The sequence below is a fragment of the Lobosporangium transversale genome (genome assembly GCF_002105155.1).
Source record: "Lobosporangium transversale strain NRRL 3116 chromosome Unknown BCR41scaffold_10, whole genome shotgun sequence".
Taxonomy (NCBI): Eukaryota; Fungi; Mortierellomycota; class Mortierellomycetes; order Mortierellales; family Mortierellaceae; genus Lobosporangium; species Lobosporangium transversale.
The window spans coordinates 710,912-725,218 of NW_019028988.1; the positions used below are offsets into that span (position 1 = coordinate 710,912).

The following is a 14,307-nucleotide window of genomic DNA, read 5'->3' on the forward strand; positions in this document are numbered from 1 at the left end:
GGCCTTGTTAACACACAAAGGGAAGTAGTGATATCCTTGGGCATTGGGGGGTCGACGTGAGACTACTCCGATCATGAATTACATGTAAATACGTGTAGTAGGGCTTCTGCTCTTTTAAATTTTTTAAAGCACTAAACCTTATCATCCAACAAAGGGTCGGGGGAAGGAAGATGACACCATTTGTTTAAATTTAATTCAATTCAATTCAATTCATCTCATCCTTCTCTCTGTTCCTCGCCTCTACTGCTCCTTTATTCCCATCTTTTTTTTTTTTTTTTTTTTTACATTTATCCAATCTATAAACATCATGCATCCAAAGGCCATCATTCTTGTCGGCGGTCCCTCACGCGGTACGCGTTTCCGCCCCCTTTCACTCAATGTTCCCAAGCCCTTGTTTCCTGTTGCAGGCAAGCCCATCATCTCGCACCATATTGCAGCTCTTTCCAAGATCGAGGACTTGAAAGAGATTCTTCTCATTGGTTTCTTTGAGGACTCGGTCTTTTCTCAATTCCTTCAGGATGCTGCCCGTGAATACCCTAATCTTCATATCCGGTAATTTTTTTTATCAATTAAAGGAAGCAAATGATTTTATTTTTGTGGGAAAAAAAAAAAAAATAAAAAAAAAAAGTGCCCACATGGACATATCACTTTAGTCAGAATCGCTTCTGACATAAAAAAAAAAACGTAAACCTTACTACAAAAATCTTTCAGTAACCTGTATCTAACCGCTTCTCCCTTTCTATCTATGTAGCTATCTCCGTGAGTATCAGTCTTTGGGAACAGCTGGAGGTCTCTATCACTTCCGTGACGAGATTTTGCGTGGTAACCCAGAACAGGTCTTTGTACTTCATGCGGATGTGGCCTGCGATTTCCCCTTGATCCAGATGAAGAAGGCTCATGAAGGTCATCGTGGACTGTGCACAATTTTGGGAACCAAGGTCCCTCGTGAGGTCGCCAATAATTTTGGATGCTTGGTCGCTAAACCCGACACGAATGAAGTGTTGCACTATGTTGAGAAACCTGAATCTTTCATCTCCGACTTGATCTCATGTGGTGTCTACTTGTTTGATTGCGCTATCTTTGATGAGATTCGAAAGTCTTTGGAGAATAAGAAAGGAAAGTAAGTTTCAGTCTTTGGCTTTATTTTCTTTTCTTCTTCTTTTTTTTTTTTTTTTTTGCTCCATTGAAAGAGTCATCATCGCGTCAGGTTGATTTTATATTAAGCATTAAAACTTTTTTTTTGTATTTTTTTATTTTTTATATTCATCGCATATATTTGATGATAGTGTTGAAACTGATATCTATGGCAGGGAAGTCTTCCAGGATGGCAATAAATTACGCCTGGAGCAGGATCTTCTCCGTCCTTTGGCGCAGGCTCGCAAGCTTTTTGTTTATGAGACTAAGAGTTTCTGGAGACAAATCAAAACTGCAGGGTAATTCATCATGTAGAAAAAAAAAAAAAAAAAAAAAAAAGAAATGGGATAATGACTTTTTTTTATAGTTGTTAATTATTTACAAAAAAAAACATTTCTAATTTTATCTTGTCTATTAGATCTGCTGTGCCTGTCAATGGGTTGTACTTGGAGCAACTTTTGAGTACCAACCCTGAGAAGCTCGCTAAAAATACACCTGGCGGTCCCGAGATTGTTGGCGCTGTCTACATCCATCCTACTGCTCAGATTGATCCAAAGGCCAAGGTAAACTGACAGGATTTCATCATCAAAAACTACGCTGTCTTGTATTCCTTACGACTTTGCGACTTTTTATTTGCACTAATTAACCATTACCTGTTCTCCAGCTTGGACCTAATGTTTCAATTGGCCCTAATGTCTTTGTGGGCAAAGGAGTTCGTATTCGTGATTCGATCATTTTGGACAATGTGGATATTAAGCAGAACGCCTGTATCTTGCATGCGATCGTTGGCTGGAACTCTAAGGTCGGATGCTGGTCTCGTGTGGAAGGAACATTGCCTGCAGCTCATAACAGCACAGCAGTGACCAAGAATGGACTCAAGGTTCAAAGCGTGACAATCTTGGGCAAGGAAGTCACTGTCAAGGATGAAATTGTGATTAGGAACTGTATTGTTTTGCCTCACAAGGACCTTAAGCAAAGCTGTGAAAACGAAATTGTTATGTAAAAAGGGAAAAGAAAAGTCATCATAGTAACAGAGTTTTAAGATAAAAAGCAGAGAACAAACAAAAAAGTTTATCAGGCTCAAAATATATTTGCTTATAGCAATCGTGTTATTTTGTATTGGGTCACTTATCATAGAATACGCGTCTAAAATAGCGACTATTAGCAAACAAAAAAATAAAAAATAAAAAATAAGAAGATAGATCATGTAAATATGTAAATACCTTGCTAGGAAAGCGTTTTTTTTTCTTTTTTTCAAAATTTAAATACGCCTAACTCTATTGACCGACCTCTTTTTACAATTTATTCGCGAGCAAATTGGAATAGAGCTTTGTCCAGCAGTTTGACAAACGGGTCTTGGAGTGTGTCAATGATCGGGACCTTAGGTGCTTTTAATCTTAAGGTGTCTCCTTGCCCTCTTTCAGGTTCCTCATCATCATCACTATCATCGTGGTTATTATAGTTGACCATCTCAAATTCTTCCACGTCCTCCTGCGAGACGCCCATCCCTCTCAATTCCTTTGCAATTCTTTCGCGCTCACGATCTTGCTGTTCTTGTAATGAAAGTACGCTAGATTGGCCCCCGTCGTTATCACCATCACTTGCACTATTATCGTTGCTGGCGCGATCTAATCCAGCCATGTGGCGAACCTTTTCGCGCTTTTGGTCCTTGACTTGACTGAAATACTCTCGCAATAACTCTGCTTCCTTTTGTAATTCTGAACACTGAGACTCCTGGATTTGAGCCTTCAAGAATGTATCCAAGTCAATTGTGACACGGGCTTCCTGATTGGTCTCTTCATTGACCTGTGGATGCGCATAGCCTGTTCTCATAAAGGCGAGAATACTTTCGACCCATTCAAGCAGATCCCGGAAGAGCCCATCTTCCTGCTTATGGACAGAATGGACAAATTTGTAGAAACTGGGGAGATGCTTCTTGACCAAATTTAGGTAGAGTGTCGAAATAGAGGCGCTGTTGCCATGTTCGTCTGTTATAGTGTTTTAACACAAAGAAAGAGCAAAAATTGGTAATAGAACAAAGGGATGAAACGAATAATTGGCTTTTTTTTTTTTTTTTTTTTTTTTTTTTCATACCATCGTTGACATCAGCCTGTTCCACAATCTTGACTAACTCATCAACAAAGTCTTTCACATCCATGAGACTATCCGCAATGTTTGCACTTTTGTAGACTTGGACTAAGGGCTCATAAAAGATCGAAATAAGCTCCTTGAAGATCTCACCCGCCACACCCTGAAAGATTAATCCCATCATTCGCTCCTTATCCCGAATCCGCACTTGCGTCACCAATAGTTGCTGCAGCAATTGAATTAAATTACTCTGCTCCTGGTGTTGAGCCTGATGCCTATGGTTGGAACTAGAACTCAGTTTGAGACGGCTTTTCTCGCTACGTTGAGCAGACGTTTCTGCTTCTGATGAATCTGGTCCTTCTGAATTAGAATATTCACTTTCACTGTTATCACTATCTTCATCATATTCTCCTTCTAAGAATGCCTGCCGCTGTTTAATAAGACGCTCCTTCTCTGCCTCATTTTTCTCGAGTTGCTGTTGAGCATCCCAGACACGCTTGATTTGGGTTGGCTGAAGAGATGGTTGTATGGTATTTGACTTTAGTACGTCCATCACGAGCCCTAAATCTGTAATGTCATAAAGGCCTAAATTCAAAAAAAAAAAAAAAAAAAAAAAAAAAGATTTGTTCCTCTTGTACTACATAAAGAAGATTCATGGACACGAACTTGCAGCCGAACAACTTAAATTACCCTTATTCCTCGTATCCCCATCAGGGAAGATACTGTCGATAACGGCCTTGGGCGCATAGACATAGTTCTTGATCTTCTCACATAGCCCGGGATCATTGATGACGGTCTCCAATTGCGTCACGTTCTTCTTGTACTCGGAGATCTCTTCTTGAATGTTCACTGATATAATGCGCTGCATGAGACTACGACGCCCAAAGGGTTGTGCCAAAAATAAGTCCATGATACCCTTCATCATGGCTATCGGGTTCGAGACCTTGAGAATCCCCCACATGGTTTTGTACGGCATCAGCGTATGGGTCCGCTTGAGTTGCGTGAAATTTAAAGTCGCGTCATCCGAAGCCGAAAAGACATGATATAACGTTGACGCGAGGCTCATACAGCCCCATTCAAATACAGTTTGATACAACGGTGGTAAATTTTCCACTTTGTCGTATTTGCCTAACGCGCTGAATAGACGAGAAACGCCTCCTGGTTTAAGCAGGTCCATCTTGACTTGCTTCATATGGGAATCAAGCTCTTGTACTTTTTTAGCGACCTCTCGATCGAACTTCGCCTGCTGCTCCTGTCGATGCTTGTCCAGCGCAGCACGGACCCGAATGTCATTGGCTTCCTCTGTTGTCAGGGTTTCGATGGGTTCCTTGGTGAGGAAGCCAATAAAAATCGAGGAATTAACCACTTCTGGTGAAACCTTGGCTAAGTTATGAAGATATCCACGAAGACTGACTCGATCCTTTTCACGCGCAATTCTGGCACCAGATGAGCCAGACTTTGCAGAGAACTTCCTGGGAGGTAATGAGAATTCGTATTGAGGGAATTCTTCTCCAAGCTGAAGCAAAGTAAAGTAAAAGTCATTTTTTTTTTACTTTTTTTAGTGACGCCTGCAGGAAAATATTTGTGCCAAAATATGCAAGCGTTTTTTTTTTTTTTTTTTTTTTTTTTATTACCGCAATATATAAGCGACGGAAATGACCATGTCGTCTGGCAACTACGTATTCTTTGCCATCTGTCAGCATGCTCGATACCAAGAATTCCTAGTGAGGAAGTCAGTCAATAATTAATTGAATTTAGTTTGGTTGTTATAATCTCTCCTCTCTTTTCCAAAAAAAAAAAAAAAAAAAAAAGAAAGCATTCGACATTCAACTCTCAGTAATAAAAAGATCGCGTCATATAATTTTTTTTTACTACCCTCGCTAAACGTTTCACAGAGTATCATTTCAAAATAATGACGATAGTTGGATAGATAAAAAAAAAACATTGGTCATCGAACAAAAAACTCACAGGGTGTTCATGCTCGCGCACATGTCGTTTTTCCTTGATGATCCGGATACCAGCAACATTGATACGCATTCCATGGATAAGCAGCGATGGGCCTGTTATTGGTTCTGTAGTAGTGCTCAATTGCAACTCTGCAAGATTGCTTTCCAATTCTTGTTCTTTTCCTCCTTGCTCATATTTATGTTCTCGTTCTTGTTCTCGTTGCTTTACAGTCTTGACGGCCATTGAATACATCAGTACCACCATTTTTTCGGCTTTATTCCTTAGCCGTTTCCGACGCTTCATCTCCTCACGCTCTACTCCGTTGCTTGCACCATCCAATTTAGTCCATTCTTGAATGAACAATTGAAGCTTTGGCCAAAGTTCACCTTTGGAACTTGGATCCTTTAGGAAAGGAAATGGGACAACAATGGACTTGAACAAGTGACGGAGGAATGGAATAGTTGATTGTGTATGCTCATTTTTGGGATCAAAGGGCCCCCCAAGATTAGGGAGAGTTTTATAAGGATCTTCCCGTAAACCCTCGACTTCTCTGTTGATGAGGACGCCAAGGAGGTATTTCTTGAGATAGTGCTCTTGACGGGCGGTCAGCATTGACGACTTGTTGTTGCTGATATCTATTAGTGTTTCCCAATAATGTGTTACTTTTTTTTTTTTTTTTTTTTTTTTTTTTTAAATCAATATTTACTTAATCCAAGTTTGTTTTATTAGTCAGAACCCCTTACCTGCCATGACTGATACGGTAGTTGTCTGAGTGTGGGGTTTGAAAATTGAAAAGAAAACGAATGAGGAAGCGAATGTGAATATTGATGGAGGGGTGAACGAGCGCACTCTTTTATATTCTACAGCCTTTTTTTTTTTTTTTTTTTTTTTTTAGCTTTGCTTTACGACATATTAAATATTTTTGGCAAAGCCCAGTCCTCTCAGGTAAAACAATCTTCCCTCTTCTCCTTCAGGGCCAAATGTTTTATTTATTTTCTATGTAATAACATAAAAAGGATATACACGCTTAATTTTTATTCTTTTTTTTTCTTTTTTAAGCACTTGATGTCGTTATTGAGTTTCTGTTTCCACCTTCCAGTGGACGTCCCCGTCCAATAGCCTCGATTTCTTGATCAAACTTTTTACTCTTGATCATCTTTTGTGAGTCAATCTCGTAAAATGGATTACTGGCATGATTGACATATGCTGCATGGATCCGTCGAAATACCTACAGAAAAGGAAGAAGTTGATCGAAAATAAAAAATAAAAAATAAAAAAGCTTGAGTACAAAAAGACCAACAGATGAGACAATGCTAGTAAAGTTTTTTTCTTTTTAAAAAATAAAACTCACATTTTTCATGTCGAGATCTTTAATAATAACATCAGGAACTGTCAACACTGTGATAAACTTGATCTTAGTATTGGTCATGTATCCGTAGACGGATAGATCTTCCATTGAAAATAAGACGCCCAAATACATATCCTGTGTCTTCATTACAGCTGTATGACAAATGAATAATAACCAAGTAGTGACGTAGTCAATCCTGGATTGCTTAGAATATAATATCGAGCTCATATTGCCACTATTACTCTACAGAGACTTAAGCGACATGTCTCTTATTGCTAAGTACACAGCCATGCAAAGCTGAAAAGCTTAAAAGAAACCAGACAAACCTCGTTCCTCCATGACGTCGCAAGATGTATGGGCGATATAATGGTATTTAAGATCAGCATGTGAAGCATTGAAGTTTTTAATGAACAAAGGATTATTCTAAGTTTGATCAAAGGAGCAGAGGTGCATTTTAGAACAGTTATCCTCGCTTTACACCTTGTTCTTGAATAAAGAGTTTTGGCTTCTTGGACCTCCATTTTTTTTTTTTTCTTTTTTTTTTTTTTTTTTTTTTTGTGAAGACTTGCCTGCTTGCCGATGATGGCAATGCAGCTAATGTTGATGTTGGCCATGCTGAAAGCTGTCGTTGAATTCCTGCTATGTATTCCTTCTGACGTTGGCGTAGATGGGAGTACAGAAGACTTGAAGTCTAAGAGTGGAAGAGCGAAACACAAAAGCCACTTTTGAAATTGATGTGCATTTTTCCTTTCGTGACACAAAACGCAAACTTTCGCGTTCTCTCAATTATTTAATTTGCACTTTTCTGTCATTGAAAAAAGAAAAAAACCGTGGAGCGCTGTCTTTATTTTAGACACCGTATTGGCATATCACTGGGTAAGGCCTTATCGCTATTGGTATATATAACTTCATCAAGTGAAGATGAACCACGTATTATATTATACTGAACAAGTCTCTACCAGTCGATAAATCGATCCAATGTGGCCGTACCGTCTTGAATTTCCTTCTGTACTTTTTTGCGCATGTAAAAAATAGGACAATCCTTACTTGTGCACAGCACTTCTTGATGCAATGACCCTTGACACCGCTGACACTGTGTCCAAAGTCTTGAAAATCGGACCTCCAGTTCATTAACAATATTCCGCTGCTTCTGATAGAGCTCAGGAGCACGACTTTTGCAGCCAGAGCAGACCGCTGATTCGTCTTTCTTAAGAGGTGTTTTACATCCGAGACACGTTGCAGTCTTCACTGCAAACTTCATCAATCCTCCGATGGAAGGCGTTGAGACCTGGATCGTGCGTGTATGATCTCCAGTCACTACATGCATCCCAATTCCCATAAAATGGACATAATTAGACAAATAAAAAGTTTCCTCTTTTTCAATAGACTATATGGTCATTCAACCAAAAAAAAAAAAAAAAAAAAAAAAAAAGACTTACAAAGGGATTCTGCCTTGTCTCCGAGTATAGGCTCAAAAATTCGCATCAAAGGCTTTGATAACTGATTGTCAAGATAGTATTTGGTATCAATGGGAATGTTCTTTTCCAGAACATAAAGCGGATCCTCCGATTTATCATAAGCAGCTACGCCCTTGCCGCCTTTGATAATGACATACGCTACACGATCACCCAGCCCTGGAGCTGATCCTGCATCACGTTGACGCATACGCTCTGCTAATTCAACGTGAGCCTGTTTATTTGCATAGTCTATAGATGGTTCAAGAAAGGGCACATTAGCACACAAAAGCATCCAATGTACATACTCAAGGCTGTTTTATGCCTACACAAGATGCCATACCTGTTTTACTGAGCGCCTTTGTAATCACAAGCTGAGCCATATCAATTTTGTTTTGGAGTAGGTCTGCAATGATCTGCTTTGTATATCTAATGAGCGGAATAAGTAAGGCAGGAGTTTGATCAAGCCGTTAGTATCACAATACTATCTCTTCCCGGCCTGCTAGTAATGTTCTACCTTAGGCGCATATACTAAACAGAAGTAGCTGCCTTACTCTTGTGCTCCAACTACGTCGCGATCAATTAGGATTTTACGAAGGCAAGTGTCAATTACACTTTGAACGAGGCGGCAATTATCGCGACGAACAGTCTAAATGGCAATAAGTGATAAACCGGGGTCAACTTCAGAACTAACCACAATGTGTCTTGAGAAGTCATCTGATTCACTACTACAATCCCTGAAATACATACTTCAATTCCTTTGGTATCCATCTTATCGTACTTCTCTGGACGCGTCCAGTACAATCCTGCATATCGCTTTTTGTTAATTAACAAATAGGGGAAGTAAACCTTCTCAAATTCTAGCTTGATGGGCTTTTCAAACTTCTCCGTGACAAGCTCTGCGGCCTGTCGACCCAACTCCATGGCTTGTTCCAATTCCTTAACACCAAACTTCACCATTACAGAATCCGTGTCTCCGTAAATAACCTCTGCTGTGTGTGAATACCCATTCTCCACTGTGAATATTGACTCTACTTCTTGCTTAGTCCTTTCAATCATAACACGTCCGTAAGCAGTGACGCTAGACGAGATTTGAAGACAAGGCAGTTTTCCAATAGTAGCACCAGTAAAGCCATATACGGAATTAGCACTGATTTTCAACGCTAATTGACGACCATCCAATACGGCACGCTTAAAAGGATCCGTTTCTTTTTTAAGATCCGCCTTGGCGCGCTTACGAGCGTCAAGTAGATCTGTTAAAATAATTGGTAGCAGCCCCTTGCGTCTCTCCGCTTTAACAAACGCATCGTTGTTTGGTGTCACCACATAGTCTATATCCTTGACTAGATTGAATTTCTGGATAACAGCCGGGGTCAGTAACGTTGTGTAGCAAAGATTGTGAGCCATCATAATGGATGGATATAGGGATGCGAAATCCAGAGTAGCGATAGGGACATCATAATAGCCCTTGCGAGGTTCGATGACAGTGGCTCCTTCATATTGGTCTTCATTGCCTTGGCTGTTAATAGCAGGGATAACAAATCCATTTTCTAACGCTTTGCGGTATAACTGTGATACGACCTTAATTTGTTGTCCACGCGCGAGGAGATAATTGAATGGAACCCCTGTAACTCTTGCCATTTCAATGTAATTGATTAGGCACATGAGCTTATCCATAAGTCGTTGCGGCAAATATGCATCCTTTAAGCAATAGACTGCAAGTCGCCGACGTGTTTCTTCATTTCCGTTTTGTAGCTCAGTAATGATGGAATGATGTACGTCTTCTTTTTGTTCACCTAGGTAGGAAAAAAATTGAGGAACAAAAAAAAAGTGAATTAAGAAGTTGAGTTGGTTAATCATATCAAACATATATTAACCAGATTATTCAGATATACATACCCAAGAATTCTGCACAGACAGCATTAAGCGTATAGGAACGTAACTTATAATCTCGCTGCATAACCTGAAGCATATCTAGCTGGAGACGGCCCTCCATATTGATGGCCTTATTTTCACGGTTTCCATAGGCTTTGGATGAGAATTTTGTATCTTTGGCCTCTGTTCTGATATCTGAAGCATTACAAGTATAGTACATTCCAGATTCATTAATTATTCACATTTTTCACATTTATAAAATACGTTCCTTCATAAAAAGTTGATAGTTAATAACGTATTACCATTGAGTCGACCAAGGAAGGGGAACTTATTAACGCCAAGATATTTAGCACGATCCAGCAGATATGGAAAGTCGAAATTTGAGGTGTTATATCCGATTACAACATCAGGATCCACCTTCCTGACGAAATCTGCCCATGCAGCAAGCAGATCTTCCTCTCGGTCGAAAGACATAGTGTGAGTCCCGACAATATGTGCACATGTGTTTAGGACCATGACATTCCGGATAAAAGGCTTTGACTCCCCCTGGACAGTAATCATAGATGCAATCTGGATTACTGGATCACTCTTGGGCTCAGGAAATATACCTTTCCGGCCCGCACACTCAATATCAAAGCTCATGATCCTGAGGGGCGCAATCTTAGACCAATCTCCTTCAGGCTGGTGACTGATTAGCTTGTCATAGCTAATTTCGACATTGATCTGTGCATTCGAATTCGAGTCCTCCCGCATTTGATAAGTACCCGAGGGCAACTCAATCCAGTTTGCACCTTTAATCTTGCAATCAATCATGAACCGCAGCAAGTAAGCAATATTGCTTTCGTAGGTTGTTTTAATACCATCTGAAAAACCTGGGCATTTAATCCCACGCTCAATGGCTCGCTTTGCCGTAGGAACATTCTTGGGGTCTTTAAGTGTAATTTTAAGGAAAGGAGACTGTTCGCCCCCATGATAACCATATATAGATTCTTTCAGTTTCCATTCGACCTTAACAACGCTGTTATTCCTCTCTATGCCGGTCTATGTCATGAAAAGTAGGTATTGGGGTGAGAATGTGATTTCACCTAACAAAGGCCTCCATGGTAACTCCATTCATATCGATGCTCTCCTACTTCGAGTGCTGTTTTGAAGGTTGGGATATTCTCGACCTTGAAGCCCATTGGCGCAGGAACATAAAAATAGGGTAAGAACCCAGTAACATGGCAAATAACACTGTTCCCGATCTATCATTGCAAATGACATCGTGTTAGCCATGCTAACCTGAACTACTCCAAAGTCCTGGTATTAGTTACGCACCTCAGTGATTCCATAAAAGCGAACTACAGGTGTGTGCGCTATCGAATCCATGTATTCATCTGCCTCGATTTGTTGGAAGACTAGAAGTCGAAAGCAAAACAAGCTGTTTAATGGCGAAGATCTAATACAGTAGTCTTTTTTCTTATTATGCTCTTCATTATACCTATTGAATCTGCTGCAGGATCAATTTTTTTATAAATAGGTCTTTGCCAAAGCAAAGAGGGGTCATCAACTGGTATCGTGTAATCCACATCCATGTCCATATCCATATCATTCAAATAAATAAAAGAAACAGGGGAGAGATGTGAAGGAAGCCGTTAAAAAGTTGCTCAATTTTGTCATGTAGAATAAACATGTCATTGAGCTGTAATGGACCTTTCAAAGCCTGTGTTGTCTCCTGTAATTCTTCCAATTCATCCAGAAAGGATGAGCGAGACTGTAATAAAGCTGGCTTTCCCGAACTGATGCGACGCTTCTTGGCAGTATGTTCATCCTGTGACATGGTAGGGTAGTGTGCTCTGACAAATGTGAATATATTTAGAATTAGCAGAAAGATAGAAAAGTCCTTGGCAAGGGTCAGAATTAAAGCCAATAAACAACAATAAACATTTTTTCGTGGCGTCTTTTAACTCTACCTACTTTGGACGCGTCTGTTTTGGAATAGGTTAAATGATGCCAGTCACGAGTCCAAGTTTCATTTTAGTCTTTTTTTGGCGTGATGGAAGCGGCGATTGATACGGCAGACCTTTCCTACAAAGGCATGAAGGGTGGCAAAGTGGACATCCTTCACTTCACAAATGAAGAGCGGGTCTCTGTACTTAAATACCTTTGGCGGCGCAGGCGTTATAGGCAGCCCTCGTGATACACCAACTCAAACTGTCTATGTTCTCTGAGGAAAACCCTCCGAAAACAGATATTTGATAACTAGGAAAAGGCCGGTGGAACCCCTGTGAACGAGTTAAAGCACCTATACGTCAGGCAGGTTTACAAGAACCCTTACCAAGGAGTTAATAAGAAATTTGACCATCCAAACAGCGACAAAATATTGCTATCACATGAACTGTGCAGGCATTGGGAAATCAGCCTTTCTTGTATACTTCTCCGTCTGTTTGCTTACCGAAAGTGAAGGCGACAAAACACCGATTATTATTTTCCAGGAAAAGAAAACAAAGAGTGCTATGCATTTGGAGGCCTATCTCTATGCGTAGTGGGGAGCTTAAGGATTTTAAATATTCCCTGACTTACCCGAAGCATAGCTCCTAATGGATAGTTCTGCAGCTCCATCACTTCCGCAGGCCAAAGCTATTATCTCAGTGTTACCAAAGACTTTATATTCTAATTCTCACCAGCCCTATTGAAATGTTAACAAGCGAGTACAGTGGACATATTGCATGGCTCCGCGGATGCTGGAGGAATTGAAATTATGCTGCAAGAAGGTTAGAAGCTTTCACGTAAGTACTGAAGATCTTTTGGAAGAACTCTATGGGGAGTAGGAGGCGTAGCAAGATAAACCCCTGAGGAGCCGACGAAGGTGCTGTCCAATGAGTTAAATGACCTCGAAGGCCAGGAAGGCATACGAAACTGTTGAAGTAGCTCTCACCAACCTAAAAAAGTCAACGCAGCTCATGCGATACTTTGAAGCTAAGGGCAATCCATACAAACCAGTGACCTTCCTCACTGTTGGCCAGCGGAAATATTCGAACCTATCGTTTGGAATGGGCTTCAGGGTATGTTGCAGCTCGGATCTTTCAATTAATGAAAAAAGACACCTATAAAAGAGCATTGACGAAGGCCCCCAAAGGCGATAGAACAGCCAGGGGATCATTGTTTGAGCTAGTCGTACGATTTTATTCTGGAAAGGCAGACATATATATAAAGCAAGGAACCTTGAGGATGCACTCGACATTACTATCACAATCCTAACCAAATCTCATTAAAGTTTTTTTGATGGGATTGAAGAAGTGTATCCAGAAACATTATGTATACCAAATAGCTCCAATTTCCCTTGTGTTGACATGGTATTTTCTAGCCATTTATTTCAAATTACTCTATCCAAGTGACATCCCGTTGAGTGCAGGCCCTTCACAAGACTTCTTGAGAAGCTCAAAAAAAGGAGTGGGTTGGATCTAAAGAAATCTTGTTAGTTTTAATTGTTTTTACAGAAATCTATGAAGATTTCAAATTCCAAAAGTACTTGACATCTACTGATGCAAAAGTCGAATGTAAACAATACGTTTAGTGATTGATAATATGGATTTAGCTACCACTAAATCTTCATGGAGGAAGACGACAGGCAATAAAAATTAGTTGTTTAGTTTTAAAATAGACATAAAATATGCCAACGAGCCTCTGCGGACATAGAGCCATAATGAGTCTTGTAAGTCGTGGATACGAGATTCATCTGAAGACGAAAGAGTTGCATCACTGGAATTACCGATTCTAAACAATCGGATCTGGTGATATCCGTTGTACACCACTACTGGGGAGACTGCGCACGAATTAGTTAGCAGATCGCTGATGATGATGATCGACCTGCCCTCGAATTACAGCTTTCCCAGCTTAAGTATTCTCGTAGAGACTCGCTCTATAGCCTCGATGTTGCCCACAGTCGGGGATTGATCAACTTTCATCGTTGGCAGTAGAATTGTTATCAACTTTTTTGGCTTGAGAGCGTCGATCTTGTGCATTTGGACCACATGCTTACCATACTGGTCAGAATAACGTTACAAGACGTCAGAGATATGAAATCAATGCATGCTTTCCTTGCGGAGGCCCTCAGGAGGGAAGGCCGACATTTCAAGATGAGTTCGATCGATTATGAATTGTTTGGGAAAGCTCGCCAAGATGCTCATCCATAATTGTCGTTGCTGTGGTGCCGCTCTCAAAACTATCATGGTCTTTTCAAATTTCTACCAATTTTGCTGGGCCATCATTTCGTTCAACAAGATCAGCTTTTTGTTTCACGAACGTATCCTCTGAGCTGTACGCCAACATAAGAAAACCGCACAATGACATTTTTTCCGCATCCAGGATACGGAAGATCCTGCTAACAGCCTGTTGTTTGCCGGTGTACTCTGGAGTAGATTCGGGAACGACTTGGAAGCTGTCCATATTTCAAAGCTAAAGATAATATCAAAAGCTATG

The 14,307-nt window shown here is 40.3% G+C and overlaps 5 protein-coding genes across 5 annotated transcripts; 1 reads left to right on the forward strand and 4 right to left on the reverse strand.

Annotated features, from left to right (window-relative positions):
- The first annotated feature begins 272 nt into the window (after nucleotides 1-272).
- On the forward strand, nucleotides 273-2,329 carry BCR41DRAFT_349827 (nucleotide-diphospho-sugar transferase). Its single transcript, XM_022023545.1, has 5 exons — nucleotides 273-552; nucleotides 752-1,120; nucleotides 1,287-1,433; nucleotides 1,553-1,697; nucleotides 1,799-2,329. Exons 1-5 carry the CDS (start codon nucleotides 308-310, stop codon nucleotides 2,135-2,137), a joined length of 1,245 nt encoding a protein of 414 aa, XP_021883431.1. The 5' UTR covers nucleotides 273-307; the 3' UTR covers nucleotides 2,138-2,329.
- Nucleotides 2,238-6,015, reverse strand: BCR41DRAFT_349829 (hypothetical protein). Its single transcript, XM_022023546.1, has 6 exons — nucleotides 5,913-6,015; nucleotides 5,191-5,804; nucleotides 4,857-4,943; nucleotides 3,913-4,738; nucleotides 3,229-3,807; nucleotides 2,238-3,122 (listed from the first exon to the last, which is right to left on the reverse strand). The coding sequence occupies exons 1-6, from the start codon at nucleotides 5,917-5,919 to the stop codon at nucleotides 2,437-2,439; spliced, it is 2,799 nt and encodes a 932-aa protein (XP_021883432.1). The 5' UTR covers nucleotides 5,920-6,015; the 3' UTR covers nucleotides 2,238-2,436.
- A 128-nt stretch (nucleotides 6,016-6,143) lies between these two features.
- BCR41DRAFT_349830 (Sedlin) lies at nucleotides 6,144-7,213 on the reverse strand. Its single transcript, XM_022023547.1, has 4 exons — nucleotides 7,087-7,213; nucleotides 6,844-6,940; nucleotides 6,521-6,669; nucleotides 6,144-6,397 (listed from the first exon to the last, which is right to left on the reverse strand). The coding sequence occupies exons 1-4, from the start codon at nucleotides 7,129-7,131 to the stop codon at nucleotides 6,224-6,226; spliced, it is 465 nt and encodes a 154-aa protein (XP_021883433.1). The 5' UTR covers nucleotides 7,132-7,213; the 3' UTR covers nucleotides 6,144-6,223.
- A 259-nt stretch (nucleotides 7,214-7,472) lies between these two features.
- On the reverse strand, nucleotides 7,473-11,420 carry BCR41DRAFT_302856 (DNA polymerase family B-domain-containing protein; the record flags this gene model as incomplete). Its single annotated transcript, XM_022020687.1, has 10 exons — nucleotides 7,473-7,834; nucleotides 7,957-8,223; nucleotides 8,315-8,400; nucleotides 8,526-8,620; nucleotides 8,722-9,767; nucleotides 9,871-10,041; nucleotides 10,149-10,875; nucleotides 10,980-11,090; nucleotides 11,164-11,243; nucleotides 11,327-11,420. The coding sequence occupies 10 exons, from the start codon at nucleotides 11,418-11,420 to the stop codon at nucleotides 7,473-7,475; spliced, it is 3,039 nt and encodes a 1,012-aa protein (XP_021883434.1).
- Nucleotides 11,421-13,466: 2,046 nt separating this feature from the next.
- Nucleotides 13,467-14,274, reverse strand: BCR41DRAFT_394447 (hypothetical protein; the record flags this gene model as incomplete). The annotated part of the gene is made up of 3 exons (XM_022028645.1): nucleotides 13,467-13,602; nucleotides 13,711-13,871; nucleotides 14,077-14,274. 3 exons carry the CDS (start codon nucleotides 14,272-14,274, stop codon nucleotides 13,467-13,469), a joined length of 495 nt encoding a protein of 164 aa, XP_021883435.1.
- Between the last annotated feature and the right edge of the window lie 33 nt (nucleotides 14,275-14,307).